At 42.0% G+C, this 20,592-nt stretch overlaps 1 protein-coding gene across 2 annotated transcripts in view; it reads left to right on the top strand.

The window, feature by feature from the left end:
* ppp1r37 (protein phosphatase 1, regulatory subunit 37) overlaps positions 1-18,534 on the top strand; it is a 52,554-nt gene extending 34,020 nt beyond the window's left edge. Inside the window, exons 4-14 of one of the 2 annotated variants that reach the window (XM_061782042.1) lie at positions 788-888; positions 4,141-4,260; positions 6,037-6,187; positions 6,268-6,423; positions 7,816-7,928; positions 10,634-10,775; positions 10,893-11,059; positions 14,226-14,804; positions 15,012-15,471; positions 15,565-15,655; positions 17,331-18,534. In XM_061782042.1, the coding sequence (XP_061638026.1) occupies positions 788-888; positions 4,141-4,260; positions 6,037-6,187; positions 6,268-6,423; positions 7,816-7,928; positions 10,634-10,775; positions 10,893-11,059; positions 14,226-14,804; positions 15,012-15,471; positions 15,565-15,641 (2,066 nt within the window). In that variant the 3' untranslated portion in view covers positions 15,642-15,655; positions 17,331-18,534. Of the gene's footprint in view, positions 1-787; positions 889-4,140; positions 4,261-6,036; positions 6,188-6,267; positions 6,424-7,815; positions 7,929-10,633; positions 10,776-10,892; positions 11,060-14,225; positions 15,472-15,564; positions 15,656-17,330 lie in introns of both variants that reach the window. The other variant, XM_061782041.1, reaches the window with a different exon arrangement.
* The last annotated feature ends 2,058 nt before the right edge of the window (positions 18,535-20,592 follow it).

Here is a 20,592-nt window from a genome sequence, read left to right as displayed (position 1 = left end):
TTGTTTTCCAAAGTAAAAGATGTTTATAAATGTCTTATTTTGATGAAACGCACAAATAATCAGTCTAGTTCATTTTTTATAATAGTTATTAATATTTACTTTATCATAATTATAAATAATTTCATATTTACTTAATATTTAGGCTGGAAGTCTAAGGATTTGGACAATTTTCTAAACTAATCCAATATCAAAAATCGTTATTGATTAATTTGATAATCTATTCGATGGTGGACGACTGGTTAGCACATCTTTTTAAGCCACACACACACACAAAGTCACAGATATTGTAGCGTGAAATGTGGTGAAGGCCATCTCAAGTGGACAACAATAGCACTTGGATCTCACATGCATATTTTTGTTGTTTAATAATGAAAAATTGATTTTTAACCGTTTAATCGATGAGACAGACAGTACAGTAATCAACTCTAAAAATATTCAAAATCTGCAGCCCTACTGTATATACAATATCGAAGTGACATTTCAATATAATTAGTTGTCAAATCAAGTATAAAGTGAAACTAATCACCCTTTGAAGACACCTGATAGGCAGACAAAATGGAGAGGCAAAGGAAGATGACATCTGATTGGTAAAATTAAATTGTGCGTGTAATTAAAATTTTAATGAATTCTATTGATTATATTTTACTGAGCAGCCAGACCTTTGTCGCAATGAATTCCATTTGTGGTTCTGTAGTTTCACTAAGATAAAGTCCCACATGATTTGCTAGTGTCGAACGATTTTGTCCCTTTGCAAAATGATACACTGACCTTGTTCGTTTTCGTGCAGGTGAAAAGTTGGAGTACAAGGCGTGTGAGTCCCTGGAAGAGGTTTTGAAGAGAGTCCAGTTTAAAGTGATAGACCTGGAGCAGACCAACTTAGATGAAGACGTAAGAATAAAACATCTTTATTTCTTAACACATATACTGAGATGTCGTGTGTGTGACACTGGATGTCTGATTATACCTCATCCCCCTTGTGTAAATACCAATGAGGCTGCAGGCAGTTAAGAGACTCCACTGTAGTGTGGACCTGAAGGATGGATCTTGTCACAAGACAGTAAATATACTGTACACAGTGTGAGGTTTATTTTCTGTCGCAGAAACAAGTTGTGCTTGCAGTCAGACCGAGGTTGCACTGGCAGGAAAAAGTCACTTTAATTGCTGCTTGCTATTTTTTTCAGATGCCCTTAAAACCTTTACCCTGCAAATAAACACAGACAGCCAACAAACCAGTCGTAACCTTTTCAGCGGAAGCAGAAAATGCAAATGCCCCTCTTCACCCAGTGCAGGCCTAAGCCCCAGGAATGGGAATGAGGCCTCTGCATGAGTCACCAAATAACCTCACCTCAGCCTGAGATGGATGAGTGCCACTGAAATAAGAAGCGGGGGAATAAGGAAAGGGGAAGGCAGCATAGCAAATTAATCTATTGAAGAGGATGAGTTCATCAGATTTAGATGGTGTGATGAGGAAGAGATAGACACTTCCTGTTGGTGTCTCAGAAGTGATATGTGAGGATGTACATTTTGGAAAGGTGTCCTTTAGAACCAGACAGGGTGGACTGCTGTTGAATTGGATGTGACTCATTTTCAACCACCCTGAAGATGAACACACATGTATACTCAGTATCATCCCGGTAAAAACACAGGGACAAATGCAATTTGACCCTGAGCAGAAGCATGTCAAGTTTACTTTGCTTTTATTTCTCTTCTGCCTCTTGTAAACCCTCACTTGTTGACTTGGGCCCTTTGACACAATACGCAAAGGCAACAGTTTCAAACTTGGGTTATAAAATGGACAGTGATTTTAAATTGTAACGGCAAATGGGCGCAGTAGTCAAATCCAGCTTCTTTAACATTAGGCAACTGGCAAAGGTAAAACCTTTCCTTACACAAGAGCACTTAGAAACCGTAATTCATGCCTTTTTTATTTGTTATTGTTGTTATTGTGTTGTGTGTGTTGTTGTTGTTGTTGATTTCGGCTGCACTACTGTAATGCATTTTATTTTGCAGAGGAGAGCCAGTCCTCCCTTTATTTTGGACTTAGCCAGTCCTCCCTTAAATGTCTCCAGTTGGCTCAAAATGCTGCTGCTTGCCTCCTTACTGGAGTACGTAAGAGGGAGCACATAACTCCGGTCCTGGTCTCCCTCCACTGGCTGCCTGTGCATTTTAGAATACATTTAAAGATTCTTTTATTTATTTTTAAATCTCTAAATGGTCTTGCTGGCGGCACGGTGGACGACTGGTTAGCACATCTGCCTCACAGTTCTGAAGACCCTGGTTCAAATCTGGCCTCGCCAGTGTGGACTTTGCATGTTCTCCCTGTGCCTGTGTGGGTTTCTCCGGGTACTCCGGTTTCCGGCGGCACGGTGGACGACTGGTTAGAACGTCAGCCTCACAGTTCTGAGGACCGGGGTTCAATCCCCGGCCCCCGCCTGTGTGGAGTTTGCATGTTCTCCCCGTGCCTGAACACCCACCAAAAATGCCCAGCTGCTTCTCAGCAGAAAAAAAGGGAGCGAGAGTTATAGAGAACTGCAATCCTCGCCATCAAATTATGTGGACTGCACTGAGGAGGTTTATGTTTCCATTTTGGATGAACTCATCCTTTAAAACTCATGGGAGTTAGTTTTCCTTGCATTACTTTTTCTGTACTTACCAAGCACTTCAGGAAAACCTTTGTTGCATCTTCTCGGAGGAAAATGGGCCTGCCTCTCAGTGCTGCTGTCTTTCGGTGGGACACAATTTTGGATGTCTAAAGAGTATTCAGTGGGAAACAATCATTTCAATTAGTATGGTAACGTAGTGTACTTTTTACAAAATGCAAAGTCAGAACTATGTGTGACGTCGTCGTGTCCTCTTCTGCGCATGCGGGGCAATTGTGTCGTATGTGGTTCAAACGGGAGATCACTTACAAGTATCAATTAATTGGAAATGTGAACGAACTCGCAGAAAAAACCTAATTTGAGCATTAAAGCCTGCTGTTTGAACATAGCCTTATTTACATCACTGTCATATAATTTGCGCACGTCTGCCATACACCGACCCATGAAGGCGTCTGCATGACGACGCCTGCCTGCACCTGCATAGCTTACATGGATGGGAGTTTGTTTGTTGGTCAATCTTAACATCATATCTCCACACATGGATAACAATAAACCCGTTACCAAACGGGTAATAAGCTAATAAGCTTTAGTACGGCAGACCTGCAGTAAAAAAGCCAGTCTGAAATAGCGCCATTTAGTGATGAAAGTCTGTATCTGAATTTCAGACATGATTAACATTTAACAGTATCAAACATTACTTTTTGCGGGGGTCGAACGAGCTAGGCTGATGCTTTGAAATAAAACCTGAGCATAGAAGTAGGTGAAGGGTTGGAAATATCTTAGTTAGCTTACCTGCTCGAGCAAAATGGTTGTCCGCTCCTGCTTCTGTCCAGAAGAAAGTTTCAACGCTACAGTCAAACTGCAGACCAGGCAAAAATCCGTAATGGTCGAAACAATTCAGTTCACATCCAACTGTCCACGTTTGGTGAAGTTTTCTTCGGGGTTTCAGTAAAGAAATTGTTGACGGACTACCATCACAGGGCTCAGGTTCAGTAGAAGGTGAGTTCGCCGCTCGGTCGAGTTCAAACGGGTTCAGACCGTGTGCGCATGTGCACTTCAGTAATGTTAGGGGGTTTCCCATTGGCTCCTTACTTCACTCAAAAAATCGACTCAAAAGTCGATATTTGTTGTGCTATTTAGAAAATCTTAGGACAACGACAGAAATTTGTTGGGCAGACAAGTTTTCGTAGGTTGTAAATGGAAAGGTTGATTTCTGAGTCAGTTTAGCTTGAAAACTGTAATGAGATCAACAAATACTAGTTATCGTTTTTACAGTGTAGTCAGAATTTTTAATTACTTGCACCCTCTGCTGCCAAATAGAGAAATGTATTTACTTAAAATGACTTTAAGATGTAAAAATAATCCAAGTATAAAAACAGTTAAACTGGTCATCAATCCTAACCTTTGCATTTTGGTCCGCTAGTGTTTTGTCCGCATCTGTCATCAACCTCCAAAATCCTGGAAACTCAGCTAATGCCACCCTGTTGGTTAATTGTTAACATTTCCCTTTTTCTTTTTGTTCCCTGACACTGCTCCTCAGGGCGCCTCTGCTCTGTTTGACATGATTGAGTACTACGAGTCGGCCACGCACCTCAACATCTCCTTCAACAAGCACATAGGCACACGGGGATGGCAGGCCGCCGCTCACATGATGAGGAAGGTGAGCGATGACCTCCACTGAAGCGTTAGATGACCGGGTGTTGTACATTGATCACAAGTCACTGTTTTATTTGGATCATGTTATGTGTTCATAACAGAGTTTGAGATCGATGGACCAAAAATAATATCTCGTTCTGCAGTTTTCATGATGTTATGAAATTTATCTCAAAGAACCGTGTGCTACGAGTACAGCTAGTGTTTCATGAAAAAATCACTGAATTCAATAAAAATACAATTTACAACATTTAAAATGTGAAATACAATCAAACATACAATATTTAGAATGAAGCTTGCAGTAGGCTGCTCTGAATACAGCCTTTTAAAACTTTTAAGTCCAGTACATTAATTTTTTTACTTTTCAAATACTACATTTTTTACGTACAGTTCAGTTCTATTTAACTATTTTGAGAACCATTGGACTTTGGACTTTTCTGTTTAATGTTTGATCAAATATGAAGGAACGGTGCATTTTAACTACTTTGCCAAAGCAGATTTCACACTGCAATTTATTCTTTATACGAGCGAAGATTTAGGTCAGTTACGTGTGTGGCAGCAGAATTCACTATGTAATGACACAGTCATTAAATGATTAGTGTTTTAGTAGCCCTAAAATCCTCATGTGATTATGAGCATGAGGAAGCTTATTAGTCATAACTGTGTTGTAATGAAAAAATTCTCCCCTGAAAAAGCTTTATTAAGTTATTTACAGTACTTGAGTCAAATCTCAAAGGACACTGCTCTCATTACATTCCAAAGCGTACTCACCAGACACAGTATAATGAGTACAAGAGCCGGATCAAGAATTCAGCTCTTGCAAAAATTATGGTGCAGTTGATGTTTTGACTGACATAGGTTTACTAATAAGCGTGCAGTGAGTCGAGATTGTAATATGTCCTTCTGTAAGTATAACATTATGACTTCTTATTTTAGGGTAATTTCTGAAAAAGCTGGTGTCATCAGCTTCATGAAACTGTCATGTTTGCAGGCCACTGAATGTGATAGCTGACTCAAACTATCACTTGACATGCCATATTTTGTTGGTTGAAATTTATTACACTATTGTGATTTAATAAATGTCACATTTACTGAATGAGAGGTATTAAATTTGATCAGTCTCCCTTGGTTTCCTGAAACATGCAGACCTGTGTTGCCTCAAATAGTGGCCTTTGCTCTTAATTAATCACTTAAACAAATAAAAGCTTATTTTTTTCTCAACATTTTTACTAGTTTAAAGGAAGCATGCTTTTTTCTTTTATACCCATCCATCCATCCATTTTCTACCGCTTATCCAAGGACGGGTCGCGGGGGCAGTAGCTTTACCAGGGACGCCCATACTTCCCTCTCCCCAGCCACTTCATCCAGCTCTTCCGGGGGGATCCCGAGGCGTTCCCAGGCCAGCCGAAGGATGTAGTCTCTCCAGCGTGTGCTGGGTCGTCCCCGGGGTCTCCTCCCGGTGGGACGTGCCCGGAACACCTCACCAGGGAGGCGTTCTTTTATACCATTTATGCCATTTAAAACCAGTTCCCAGGTGTCCAAAAAATGAAACCTGACATTCTTTCGAGCTTTTGTTACCACTGACGGGCAGGGGCAAAGCTATGGCATGTACCAAATTTTCTGAACATGAGCAAAAACATTTTGCGACTTTTTCTTATTGGAGACTCAGAGACTCCCACCACAGTTCCACGTTCACCCTCTGTCCAGAGTGCAAATGAATGGCGCTTGTGCAAAGCCACCACTATCGTTCAGATTATGCCTTTATTGGTGTACGAATCTACAGACGAGCTCGCTGCAGTATCTGGATGCGAGAAACACGCCTCTGCTGGACCACTCTGCTCCCTTTGTGGCTCGAGCTCTCAGGATCAGTGGCAGCCTTGCGGTCCTCCACCTGGAGAACGCCGGCCTGTCTGGTAGACCGCTCATGTTGCTTGGTAAGAAGGGGACAAACTTCCTCAATGGCCGTGTTCAATGAATTAAGTCATTTAATTCTTCCTTTATGTTGTATTTTTAGCAACGGCGCTGAAGATGAATATGAACCTGCGCGAGTTGTACCTGGCTGACAACAAGCTCAACGGCTTGCAAGATTCAGCCCAGCTTGGCAATCTGCTCAAGTTCAACTACAACATCCAAATTCTGGACCTGCGAAACAACCACATCCTGGACTCTGGTACTATAGCAGCCCAGGCTGATCTGTGGATTGGTCATAATTTAGGGTTGAAAAAATTAATCGAAGAATTTGATTTAAAAAAAAAAAAAAAAAAAAAAAAACTTGAGCAAAATCTCTGCCTCGAAGTGTCATAGTGATAATTTTTCCACACGGACTAATGTTACTGCAGACTCACACACCATGTAGAAATAAGTTGGTGCGATGGCTGCGAGCCAGGAGGAAGGAAGAGTGTGTAAGAGACAGAATTTATAAGGTTTGGTATCATTTACCACTTAAAAAGAAAAGAAAACGCATTGTGTCTACTGTAAAGCAGAACTAACTAGTGTACCACACGAGTACGTCTACGGTTGCCACCACGTTATGGATGTTAGCTAATTTAATATAGCCTACCATCGCTAGTTAGAGCAAATTGTAAGGCCCCCACAAGTCGTCAAGGATGGATACAACCGTTGGTGCACTTTCAATCACTTTATTGAACAAACGTTAACAATATAAACACATAATAAGCACATTCATGCACAAGCTGCTGCGTCCACAACTGATGCGCAGGCAGGCACTCGACACGCAGACTTGCTAACGGTTAGACAGGTAACAGCAAGCTGCTAAACTGAGCTCACAACAGCCAACTCTACACTCTCATTTGCTGACTCCCACGCCACTCGCCAGGCCACGCCCCACTTTTAAAGCCACACATGGGATGGGACATGAGGATGGGGAACCCAAATGGACAACAATAAGACATGCACCTCACATGTAAATGTTGTTTGTTAATGCAAAATCCATTTATGTCCGATTAATCAATGGGCTGATCATTAGAATAATATATTCTAGTCATAATAATTAATGGGAAATCGTATATAAAAACACCATCTCCATCCCAATCTTTCTGTGTAAAGTACTGATAATGTTGCAATAATAACTGACTATCCCATGTTGGCAGAAACACTCCAATATCTCCTTTTGATGTGTGTGAATACTAAAGTGAATTGTGAGCTCTTCAGCGTCCAAGTCTCTTGTGCCCACGTATTTATTTAATCTCCATTTATGTAACAGATGCACACAGAACACAAATATATCTCTCAGCTTGAGACTGCAGTCGTGTTTGATGAATACGAATACTGATGACATAATCTTATCACTGTGTTCTGAAAGATACAGCCTGCGTTATTTTTCTTTGAAAGTTGTCTTTTAAATATTCTAGTTCCTCATTTTTGTATGGCCTTATTTGTCACAGTGTAGTGACGCATTGCATCTGAGTGTTCAGAGTACACTGTCCTTATGCTAATGAATCCTTGTCCATTTTGATGCATAAACGCTGCTGCTAATGATATTTTGGTCAATTTAGCAGGACACTGATGGACTGACTGTGTGTGTGTGGGGTTGTCATCACAGGTTTGGCCTACGTGTGTGAAGGACTAAAAGAGCAGAGGAAAGGCCTCGTCACATTGGTGCTATGGAACAACCAGCTCACACACAACGGCATGGGCTACCTTGCTGCTGCACTGGTACACACACACACACACACACATGCGCACACACACCGTGACTGCTAAAGAGAAAGATGACAGTAAGACAATATAATACAATTGGAGAGACGTGTCTAAATACTGTATTTTTGGAAATAGTGGCTGGGGTAATTATTTACTACAGATACACCGCTTACACTAAAATGGCTGTTAATAGAAAGAAGCTAGTTTAAAGAATCAGTCACTGTGGACAACTTAGCAGTTTGGCTGCTATATTTAGCGTCTTTTCCAACCCTTCTAGCAACTTTATTTTTTAAGTGACTATTGAGTTTAATTCCCGCCAAGGAACGGCCAAGAACATAGGTGAAATCGTTATCACATTGTTTTGAGTATGACCCAAAAAAAGCCCAGTGGAAGGCAATCACACTGAACATTGCCAAAAACTTGGTGCCCATCTATACATTGCAAAAGTAGTGATCTATTGACATGTTGGACAATATGACCTGAGGTAAGTGCTTCCAAGCTGGGATTATTTTGCAGTTGTTGCCTTGCCTCACCTCTACAACTGCACATTAGAAAGGGTTGTATCGAAGTTAATGCTCAGAAAAAGAATTTCTGGAAAAGGCTGTTTTCATTCTTGTTTGGTATCAGGAGAAATAAAGCAAATGCCAGCAGAGGAAAAAAATTGAATCAAAAGTTACCTGTTTAATATCCATCAATAGCTTTTACCCATCCATCCATCCATCCATCAGTTTTCTTCCGCTTATCCGAGGTCAGGTCGTGGGGCAGTAGCTTTAGCAGGGAAGCCCAGACTTCCCTCTCTACAGCCACTGCATCGAGCTCTTCCAGGGGGATCCCGAAGCACTCCCAGACCAGCCGAGAGACGTAGTCTCTCCAGCATGTCCTGGGTCGTCCCTGGAGGCTCCTCCTGGTGGGACGTGCCCGCAACAACTCACCAGGGACACATCCAGGGGATATCCTACCCAGATGCCCGAGCCACCTAATCTGGCTCCTCTCAATGTGGAGGAGCAGCGGCTCGATTTTGAGCCTCTCCTGGATGACGGAGGGAGGTGTATTTTTAGGTGGAGGCGTTTATTTGTACAAGTGGACGACACACCTGGCAACTAATTGAGGCATGGTCTTTGTTAAGACTAGAATTGCCACAATTTGAGGAAATCCGTGGCATTTGAAATTCATTAAACGCTTGACTTGTTAACATCAGATTCTGTGTGGCCATTTGAATAAAAGTGAATTCATTGGTCTTGTTTGGTTTGATGAGTCACCACATCATCGTGTGGGCCAATAAGGAGCTCATTGTTTGCAGTGCTCCATTTAGACACTGCTAAATGCCAGCTTGTCAGAGCAGCACAAACTGTGTTCTGCTGGTTTTATTCTTTTCATGGTTGGCCGTACTGATAGGGATGCACATTTAGATTGAAATGCCACACTTCACTCTAATTGTTCTAGTGCAATGGTTCTCAAACTTTTTACACCGGTACCATCCAAAAAAATAGTTATTTTTCAAATTTCCACTATCATGAGCAACATTAACCTGTGTTCATCAAAAACAAAATGGAGGTTTTATTCTTTAAAAATACCATATATTTAATATAATTGTAAGCCACTGAAACATATGCACAATTTGAACATTTCACACTCTGCTTAAATATAGGGGGGGAAAAACTTATATATAAATTTTATTATGGTAAATTTATTGCACATAAATTCAATAAAATTGTACCTAAATAAAAGGTTTAAAATATTTACCTATTAAATGAAAATGTTTTGTAATTAAATTATTTTACAACTGAACTGCACTATTTTCTATGCTGCAGCCAAAGCAATGCGAATAAAGAACCAATAAACAAATGTTTAGTAATCTATAAACAGTGGTTCCTTGGGATACAAGTCACTTGACTTACAAGTTTTTCAAAATACAAGACTCCACTGGGACTTTTTTTGCTTTGAGCAAAAATTTCAGATCTGAGCACTGTATGGAGGCGATGAACTCAACTCACTTCACAACACGCAGCACTTTGGCAGATAGTGAACAATTCTTCAAAAAAGAAGCTTCAAGTTGTTTAATGCCACTCCTAGTTGAAGTTTACTGTTAAAGTAAACCTAAAAAAGCAGAATTACAAGTTGTGTATTTAAAACAACAACATAGCTTTGCTTTAGATACGTCTATTTGGCCTAATGCAGATAATGCAAAATGCTGTAGATGGCCTTACAAATAGCATCAATGTTTCAGTGTTATAACTCTTTAAGCCTCTGATATTGAACACAAGTGGTGGAGCAACACATGCAGACGTACAATATAACAATACTTGGGCATATTTTTTTATGCTCTGCGAAAATTGACTAACATTACTACAGTTTACTGAGAAGTACTGACCATCTCCATGTATGGCGTTATGTCTATATTATAACACCCCCAGGTGGCCAAGTCGCACGGACACCAGAAGGAGCAGCACAATATCCATTGAATTGAAGCAAATAAATATGGCAAAGACTGTTTTATTCTTTGCATTGTTTTTCATTATGTCATTACTGTATGTTTTTATAAAGTACGATATTATAGAGTGCTATTTTTCATATTAAAACACAGATTACAACATTTTTGTTGGGGGTTTTTTGGGTGAGGCTGGAACAGAGTTTTGAGTTACGGACCTAGTCACGAAACAAATTTAACTTGATTCTCAAGGCACCACTCTAAAGTGTATTCTTGTTTTATATTTTCTCAGCCTTGCACCCAAAGTCTGGAGACACTGAACCTGGGTCATAACTCAGTGGGCAACGAGGGTATCCACAAGCTGAAAGACGGACTGATCGCTAACCGTTCTGTGCTCAGACTGGGCCTCGCCTCCACCAAGCTGTCCTGTGAAGGTGACAAATTGAGGCTGTTTCTATTGTAACGATTTTAGCTTTTTGTGTGCCTTGTTCACCACCCCCACCACCCCCCCCCCCCCCCCCCACCACTTTTTTCCTCCTCGTCCACTGCAGGGGCAGTAGCAGTGGCCGAATTTATAGCTGAGAGCCCGAGGCTGCTGCGTCTGGATCTGCGAGAAAACGAGATCAAGACAGGGGGACTGATGGCGCTGTCGCTTGCCCTGAAAGTCAACACCTCTCTGTTGCGCCTCGACCTCGACCGGGAACCCAAGAAAGAAACTGTGAGCTTGCGCTATTCAATTATTAACTATGTGGAAAAACATTAGATATCGTGTGTAAAGAGAGGAATATATACTTCTGACCAAAAAAAATTGATTCACATTGCATCTATATTATTTTCATGAGCAGTTGGAATTGGTTTTCTAAATAACTTTGATATACCTGAGCAAATTGTAAACTTTGTGCATTGATTTTATATCTTCTCCAATAGATTTGAAACTAAGACTGGATTTACACTACAGGTCCAAGTGCCCAATTCCGATTTAATTGGTACATCTGAAATTTTTGTATATTTTCAAGTGCCACATATCCGATATGGCTGTGTTTACACTACTGCAATATTTATAACAACCCTCATGCGCAGGCGTGATAATTTAGAAGTAAAAAATAAAACAAATATGCAAGGATCTCGTTTGATGTGTGTCCTACGTCTGTGACGCACGAAAATTGGCAGGGACGCATGAAGCATATTCATTCTGCGTCCGTAGACTCATGGTGTACTCTACCTACGTATGTCTCTGTGTGCGTCTGCGCTGGTGAAAAGCTTTCACACACACCGAATCGAAAAGTATGAATCCTTGGTACCAGCCAATCAGAGGCAGAGTAGGACTGGTTATCATTCCATACAACGGAAATTTTAATTGTTGTGGTAACCCCTGCTGCGCCGCTCACGATGCAGCAAGCCGCTGACAGAACGGCACTTGCAACACAACCACAACTGGGACCCTGAAGGGAAAGTTAACTGTTTGTTACATTCGCTAGCTTCAGGGAAAGTTAACTGTTTGTTACATTCGCTAGCCTGCGAGCTAGCAAGCTAAGGGCTGTCGCTAAAAACGCTCACTCGACGGCGGCAACATCATTAAAACGTATACATTTCGGTAATACACATTAGTGGAACACACTGGAGCAGGGTGCAGCTGAAGCGCCCGGGGAGCATTTCGGGGTATCAGTGTCTTGTTCAAGGACACCACAGCTGTTGAGTCCGGGGGATGTTGGCGGATGGTCCAGTCTTGAACCTAGGTCCCCCACGGTGGCAGGCGACGATCTTAACCATTGGTCCACGGCTCATATTATAGCTAATTTTTCACAGAGTTTGAATAATATATTCCAGAGAGTATTGTTATATTGCCTCTTTGTATGATTTTATAGAGTGTTTGTGTACTAATTTTATTATTTTGAGACACATTAGTGCCGCAAGTTCGATGCTAATTTTCGTTAGCTCATCAATTAGCTTTGAGCTAATGATTTTTGTGAGCAAAAACGAAGAAAGAGACTAAGTCCGTGATGTATTTGAACATTCAATAGGTGTTATTCTTTTGTTATGTCTGTTCAGTTTTATAGTAAACTATCAACAGGAGGGTCCATAAAGACTTTCGGCAAGCAACATTCACTCTTACTCCTTGCTACTATGCCTTAGTAACCTGTTTTGATCCAGTGGGCTCTACATGCCGTTGGGGCACTGCTGGATAGAAGTGCTGGAGCAGAGCCTGGAATGGACTGTTTGTATATCCAGCCATCCATCCATACATCCATTTTCTGTACCGCTTATCCTCACTAGGGTCGCGGGCGAGCTGAAGCCTATCCCAGCTGACTCTGGGCGAGAGGCAGGGTACACCCTGAACTGGTCGCCAGCCATTCGCAGCGCGGATATAATCAAACAACCATTCACACTCACATTCACAGCTATCGGCAATTTAGAGTCTTCAATTACCCTACTGTGGGATTTAGGAGGAAACCGGAGTACCTGGAGAAAACCCACGCAGGCACGGGGAAAGCATGCAAACTCCACATAGTCCCTCAGAACTGTGACGTAGATGTGCTAACCAGTCAGGCACCGTGACGCCACTGCCACAAAATTGGAGACGATCCAATCCATGTTTTTTTTTTTGCTGGCATCGGACCGATTTCCAATCTCAAAGATGGGCTCCGGACACCCCTAGCTTTTATGTAGTGTATATAAACATCTGGTTTCAAAAGTATGTACTGTACGTCACCAATCTATATTTCAATAACTTCCAGCTCGCATTGACAGGTGTATCCCATTTGTCCTTTTACGTGGCGCTCCATACTTATTGAATCTTTGGGCTTGATTCAGATCCAAACCTATCCGATTCCATGTTTAGTTTTTTCTATTTATGCTGCCATGACACTTATTCCAATTGTGCGAATGGGGGTGGCCTGGCTCTGATGGTAGAGTAGTTGTCTCTTGACCCGAAGGTTGTTGATTCTATCCTCAGCTCTTGAGACCATATCAAGTCTCCTTGAACAAGATACTGAACCCCCAGTTGCTCCTGATGCGGCATCATCAATCGGTGAATGAGGAGACAGTGTTAAAGCACTTTGAGTACCTGAAGGTAGAAAAGCGCTATACAAGTAGAAGCCAAGTGCCACTTGAAAGCAAAAAAATAAAAAATACATCGATAGTCACTTGAACTTTACTGTGTAAATCCAGCCTTAGAAAATGTTTACTGTTTTTCAGTATACAAGTAGAAACATAAAAAAAAAAAAAATGCGGACACACTTTGAGCCCCATTTGCATTTGCATCCATTTCCATTCAAGGTTGAGAACTGGTGAATGCGCTGGCCACTCCACTACAGACAGAATACCAGCTGATTGCTTCTTCCTTAAATAGTTGTATAGTGTAGTCCAGTGGTTGTCAAACATTTTACAAGTACCACTGAAAAAAGTACTTATAGTAACTACAGTAACTTAGTAGACCCAAGTGTTCATAAATAACGAAGCAGAGGCTTTACCCTTAAAAAGTATATTTATTATTGTAACACAGTTTGTTCTGTAGGTAAATATTGAATAAATTAAAAATATATATATTGCACATAAGTAAAAAATTTACCTAAATAAATATTTGAAAGTTGTAAAATGTTAAATGCAACTGTATTGTACTTAATTTAAATACAACTGAACTGTATTTAACAAATGCACTATACTCTATTAAGTCTAAGCCACTGTAATATTATGCACAGTTTGAACATTTAATGCAGGGATTTTTGTGTACCACTAGAGGGAGCCCTTGTACCATTAGTTTTGAAAGGTTGTGAATGTATCTGAACTATTTAATCCACCATAGCGCTAGGAAGGTGCGAACGCTTGAAATCGTGAGCCTTTGTATGGTCGTGTTTCATTTTTGAAGATGTATTCATGTCTTGCAGGTGAAAAGCTTCATTGAGACCCAGCGTGCGCTACTGGGCGAGATCCAGAATGGCTGCAAGAGGAACTTTATCCTGGCCAAAGAGAAGGAGGAAACGGAGCAGATGATGAGACAATCGGCATCCATGGCTGAAATTGCCACCGAAGACGGAACAAGAGAAGAAGAGGTGGAGGAGACCAAAGACGGGGGACCAGTAGATAAAGAGGGCGATAAAACAGGAAGTGAAGGGCAGCCGAACAGCGAGTCAAAGGCCATCTCCGAGGTGACTGTTTCTCCAATGAACCTGGACTCTGACTCTGACACAGAAGATGAGGAGGAAGTGATCACGAAGGCCTCATCTGAGCCAAAAGCTCTCTCAAATCCAACCACCCCTCAAACTGAAGTGGTACTGCCAACATCAAGTCCCTCGCACGCTCCCCCTCCGTCCCCAATGAACATCATTTCAGGTATCACCGTCATGGACAGCCCGGTCCCTCCGGGCACGCCTCCCTCGCCGGGACGCTGCATATCTGTCTCAAGTCCCGGGCGGGGTCACAAGATCTTCATGGTGACTCGGGTGGAGAGCCCCCCAGAGCCACAGGTAAGCGCTGGCCAAGCCGAGGGCCCGTCAAAGATGACCTTAGAAACGAGCATGGCCGCTGCCACGAAGCACAAAGACGTGCACGGCACTACACTGAATCACTCACTAGAGCCCAGCTGTGATGACAGCGTCATCGGCAGCACTTTAAAACCACCATTGACAAGTCAAAAAGCACCAGCCTCACCTTTAAGTCCTTTGTTTGCTCAGCCTGCAGACTCCCCACCCGAGACCCCTTGTGAAGAACAACCAGCGGTAAAAGAAGCTCCTCTAGTGGAGAAGAGCGGAACAATGACAAGTGGAGACGCCAAAGAGGTAATCCAGATATCAGCATTCACGCCGGAGCAACTCACGCAGTATTCTAAGTGTCCGGACGATGCTAAAGACGTGGATGCCAGCTCCTCGACTGTGACAGAGGACGACAGCCTCAGTCCAAAACCGGACGAGGAACATCAGCAATCTGAGCTCGACGGACAGGAAGTAGCAGAGCCTGTCCTCTCTGACCAACCATCATCCGTCACTGCCGTCCAACCCCACACCGAGGACTCTGCAGACAACGGCGAGCAGGAAGTCGCCGGTTCGCTTTTACTCAACGGCCTGAAGCCCGAATTCACCCTCCACCTCCTCGATCCCGACAGCCCCAAGCCTGGCAGCTGTGTCATGGAACATGGTGTGTGTGTGCGTGCGTATGTGTGAACAACAATATTTTGTACACATGCATGCATGCATGAATAAATATTTGTTTTTTGTGTTGCTGATGTAGTGAGTGTGAGCTGCACACAAGACCTGGAGGAGCTGCTGCTGGAAGCCAGTTTAGAGACTGGCAGAGATGCACCATGAAGGAGGTTTGACAGGTGAAGCGACTCTCTACACTTAAAGGAGCGTACACACGTAGCAATTCGAACGACACGGCTGAACGTGACTGAAGTGGACCATCGTTAAAAAATTACAGTTTGCAACTTTTAGCAACACACCAAGCAATTGAGCATGCGCACTGCAACAGAAACACTGTGATCCTGTATCAGGTTTTAAGGCTCCACATACAACATACTGTACAGTATTATGTTTTATTGAACCACAAAAACATGGCATGATTCTCAAGGGTCAACCTCAGTATTCATCAAACAAACACAAAGATTTGCCAACGTAAATATTGAACAGGTTTAACCTTTACAAATGTTGGGCCTGAATTCTTCCTGAGCAAATGAGGGATGTAAAATCACTCTCACACCCAGACCACAAAATAATCGCTCAGTATCATTTTTGGGAGGCATCTGATAATTCTACCTTTGTTGACTGGGAAGGGAGGGAGAAATGTTCAAATAAAGCCTGATTATTGGCTATTTATAGGGTATAAGGACCAAGCCCTGCCACGAATAGCAAAATAGCAAAAACTGTTTGATGTCCACCTGAAAGGTTTTGCAATTGGCTATTGATATCGCAAAATGCCAGCAAAGCAGGTTTTTATATCAGATATGGCTTTGGCCTAAGCACAAAAACAGCAAAAAGGTGCATTTTTCAGGGAATAATAGAGGATGGGTTCTCCAAAAACATCTGCGAATGCCAAACCTGGACTATACGGGGGTACACTGTACCCTGTCTTAATTTAGCCAGGCTTGGATGATTTTCTTCAGAAGAAAGGGCTTCTGTCTGGCCATCCTAACACATAGCCAGTGCATGATGGGGATAATCACTGTAATCAAAAGAAAAGAAAAAAAATGCCATCCTCCATTTTTTTTCAACAGTTTTAAACTAATAAGGGTCATTTTGACCCACAACATAATAGCAGGGTTAATCAATTAACCAAATGTATGGAAGAAAAAAAAACTGCTAATTGAATGCAACAAATCTAAATATTATACAGGACTCTTGATAATGTAAATTGTTAGCTTAATAGCATAGTTGCCTATGTCATATTTGAACCTCAACAAACAAGAAGAGTGCAGTTATCTCAATTCAACCTTTGCAGATGACCATGACCTGGATGACTTTGAATCGTCACAGATATAAAGAAAGATGCAATTTTTAACAAGTATCCCCGGTTCAATCCCCGGCCCCGCCTGTGTGGAGTTTGCATGTTCTCCCCGTGCCTGTGTGGGTTTTCTCCGGGCACTCCGGTTTCCTCCCACATCCCAAAAACATGCATGCTAGGTTAATTGACAACTCTAAATTACCCGTAGGTGTGAATGTGAGTGCGAATGGTTGTTTGTTTGTATGTGCCCTGCGATTGGCTGGCAACCAGTTCAGGGTGTACCCCGCCTCCTGCCCGATGATAGCTGGGATAGGCTCCAGCACGCCTGCAACTCTAGTGAGGAGAAGCGGCTCAGAAAATGGATGGATGGATATTACGACAGTACGTTAATGACTTATGACCAGTTATGCTATTAGGGCAGAAAAATGCCCGATCTAGTGTCAATTTCTTTTGTAACCAACATGTAAACACGTCAGGGCCTAGTATCATGTACTCTTTTTCACGACTTCCCTTCTACATTTCGTTTTCAGCTAACTTCCTGTCTTGTCTAACTGCAGGTCCTGCGAGGACACAAGGATTCAAGAACACGCTCCTTTTGCCGCATTTCTCTGACCTCAGCAAACCCCAAACAACTTTTCCAAAGGATACAAGAGTCAAAAGCGCTCTTACGATCCCAGAGAGTTCTGTCAAGACTCAAAGGACACACAAAAAAAAAAAATCATGACATCACTACATCAACCACTGAAGTGTGTGCGCGTGTGTGAGTGCGTGTGTGAAGGGAACAGTGTAACAATGCTGTCATCACTACAATTTTGCGATTCTTTCCACGGCGACTATGGATCATCCGATGCTTGGCGCACCGCCTCTGGCAGTCAGGAGGGATGAAATAGAACACTAACCAAAGACCAACCTTTCTGACGCGTGTGTGTGTGTTTGTCTTCAGGAAAGCTTTTAGGGGTAGAGCGCAAGCCTCGACGACACACAAATAATTACAATTGTGGACCCGGCTGAGCACACCTGCTGGCTTTGATGTCACAGCTCTGTATCCAGTGACAATGAAGAGTTTTGTCCTCCTTTCCTGTCAATCGAAGTTTGAAGGGACCTGCGCCAAGTGACCTCTCCGTTTTCGTCCTGTCTGGTTGTCACTTTGGCCCCTCAGGAATCAACACAAACCAAACCTGGAGCCACGACCTCCATTGCTTCCTTATTAGGTTGCTCAAATAAAAATAAAATCTCTACTTTCTCTTCTTCCTTACCCCTTTCATTCTTCTTTCCAGCACCTTTTGACAAATCATTTTTATTTATTTGATGAGCTTGTGGATTTATCAAAGCCCCCCCCCCCTCCCACACACACACACTCACACTCCTACAACCCTGTATTTGATTTGTAAATTTCGATTAGACCAAATATTGAGGTTTTTCTTTGGGGGGGACACGTTTGGAGTGGTTGACTTAACAGTAACAGTCGGGGTGCATTCCTTTCAAATCAAATCAAACAGGAAGCAATGTCACCTGATATCCCTGTGTAACTGTAAGGGGGCCACCAGAGGGCGCTGGTCTCATGCTGTGGCTCTCCAAGTCGCATGACTCCACCCAAAGTTGGACGCTTGCAGCGTTTTGCACCCCCCACTGTTTGTAAATGCTTTAATTTTTAGAGCTTTTTAATAAATTGTTAACTTAATTCAAACTGTGCTGGTAATCACAAAGATATGTATGGCGACATTTGTTCCACTCAAATAAATGCATGTAATGACTCGACAATTGACTTTATTTTATTATTTACATCACTCACAAAAAGTGGTTTTCAGGTGAAATTTCAAAATGAGTCTAAAATGCAGTATGACCTCACAGATTAAATTCATTCAAATCTGCAGACCTTGTCCAATATTTCAATACTGTTTACACAGCTTGCTGTTCTCAAACAAGGAGTAATCAAAAGCATTTTAACTGGTTAGTTAATAAATTTATTTCTAAATGAATCATTTTAATCATCTATTTTAAATGTGCAATAGTGTAGGGCTAGGGAAAAAAATTGCTCAAGGGCCACAGTTGATTTTTAAAAGGGTCAGTTCGCCCAGGTCCTTCGTAGATATGGTTGAAGAAATTCTGTACAATGTATTTTACTAATAAATTAATTAATTGTCCTTTTTAAATTGTATTATAATGTATGTAATTATAATTAATCCAAAAAAATTCTTTTCCCACCATGTTTTATTACACAAAATAAACCATCCATCCATTTTCCGTATACATGCTGAAGCCTATCCCAGCTATCTTCGCGCGAGAGGCGGAGTACACGCTGAACTGGTCGTTAACCAATTTTAGGACAGAATGGCTAAATTGATGCAACAATGTATGCCATCAATGTTGTTTTATAAATACAAATAAGAGACAATAGCCACAAAAGTCTACACACCCCTGTTCAAATGCCGGGATTTTGTGATTTTAAAGAAACGACACCAAGATAAATAATTTTTCAAACCTTTTCCACCATTAATCTGACCTATAACCTTAATAACAATAAAAGTTGTTAAAAGAAAAGAGAGGAAGTGGAACTAAACTGATATAATGTAGTTGGATAAGAGTACATGCCCTCATAACTGGAGATGTGGCTGCATCAAGAATTAACTGGTCAACTTGTTAAATGGGAGTCAGCACACACCTGCCACTGTTTAAAGTGACTATAACCCCAAATAAAGTTCATCTGCTCTAGTAGGCTTTTCATGACAAGGTTTTGTGCTAACAAGGACTGTTGCTGTCCAGCTGTTCTTACAGTGACGAGCAGTGTTGTGTTTATACCAAACACCTTTTTGGAAGAATTAAGGATAAAAAGTTCAACCTTGATTTTATGGGACCATAACATATTTTCCCACACGCTTTTGGAAGATTTCAAGTGTGTTTTTGCTCAATATAGCCAGACTTGGATGTTTTTCCTTGTAAGATAAGGCTTCTGTCTTGGAACTCTTTCCTATAGCCTAGACATACGAAGACGGGAGATTGTTGTCACATGTACTAAACAGCCAGTACTTGCCAGAAATTCCTGCAGCTCTTTCAGTGTTTCTTTTGGCAGAGCATAGTGCTATATTTTCTTCACATGATGATGTCTTCCCTGTGTTCCATGGTCTATTTAATGCCTTAGGAAATCTTTTTTTACCCTTCTCCTGACTGATACCAATGAACAATGAGACCCCTACTCGGCATTTGGCATTTATTAGTTTTTCCTGATATGACTGGAGGGGCAGGAGGGTGCAGACGGGCCAGCCATGCTGCCTGTCCCGTGCACCCTCAGGGGGTTGGGATGTGGCAAGTGATCAAAAGTGTCCTCGCCAGGTCTCTGGGTGGGCTTAGTTGTACTCCAGGAATGCGCTGGCAGGCCAGAGAACAGTGGGGATTTATCCACGGTGTCAGACCCCATCCGACCTGTTGACTCGCAGCCCACTGGACGGAAAGGAAAGCTGCCTCGTCATTCCTGGGAACCGCAGTGCGACTACAACTAGTTTGAACACGTAATTTTCCAACAATGAACGACCATGTGCTCACTGAGAAACAGAAACAAGATGTTAATATTTTCAAGACATGTTGTCGTGTTCTGATAAAACTACTCCATTGTTGTAGCTGCAATTTACCGTAACACAACCTTTTTTTTAACACACTAGCCAAAAAAAGGTCCACGCACCTTATGATGTGATTATGTAATCATACAACGCAATGGGGATTACATCAGACCTTATTAACATCACTCCACCAAGCTCAGTGTGCATGGAAGTTTGGGTGGGCCGTGGAATGGTGCTCTTCAAATCTCAAGCATGGAATCAATTC

Source organism: Phyllopteryx taeniolatus, chromosome 8, assembly GCF_024500385.1.
Source record: "Phyllopteryx taeniolatus isolate TA_2022b chromosome 8, UOR_Ptae_1.2, whole genome shotgun sequence".
NCBI lineage: Eukaryota > Metazoa > Chordata > Actinopteri > Syngnathiformes > Syngnathidae > Phyllopteryx > Phyllopteryx taeniolatus.
The sequence above is the reverse complement of the archived record's forward strand: the minus strand, read 5'-3'. Positions and strand labels throughout refer to the sequence as shown.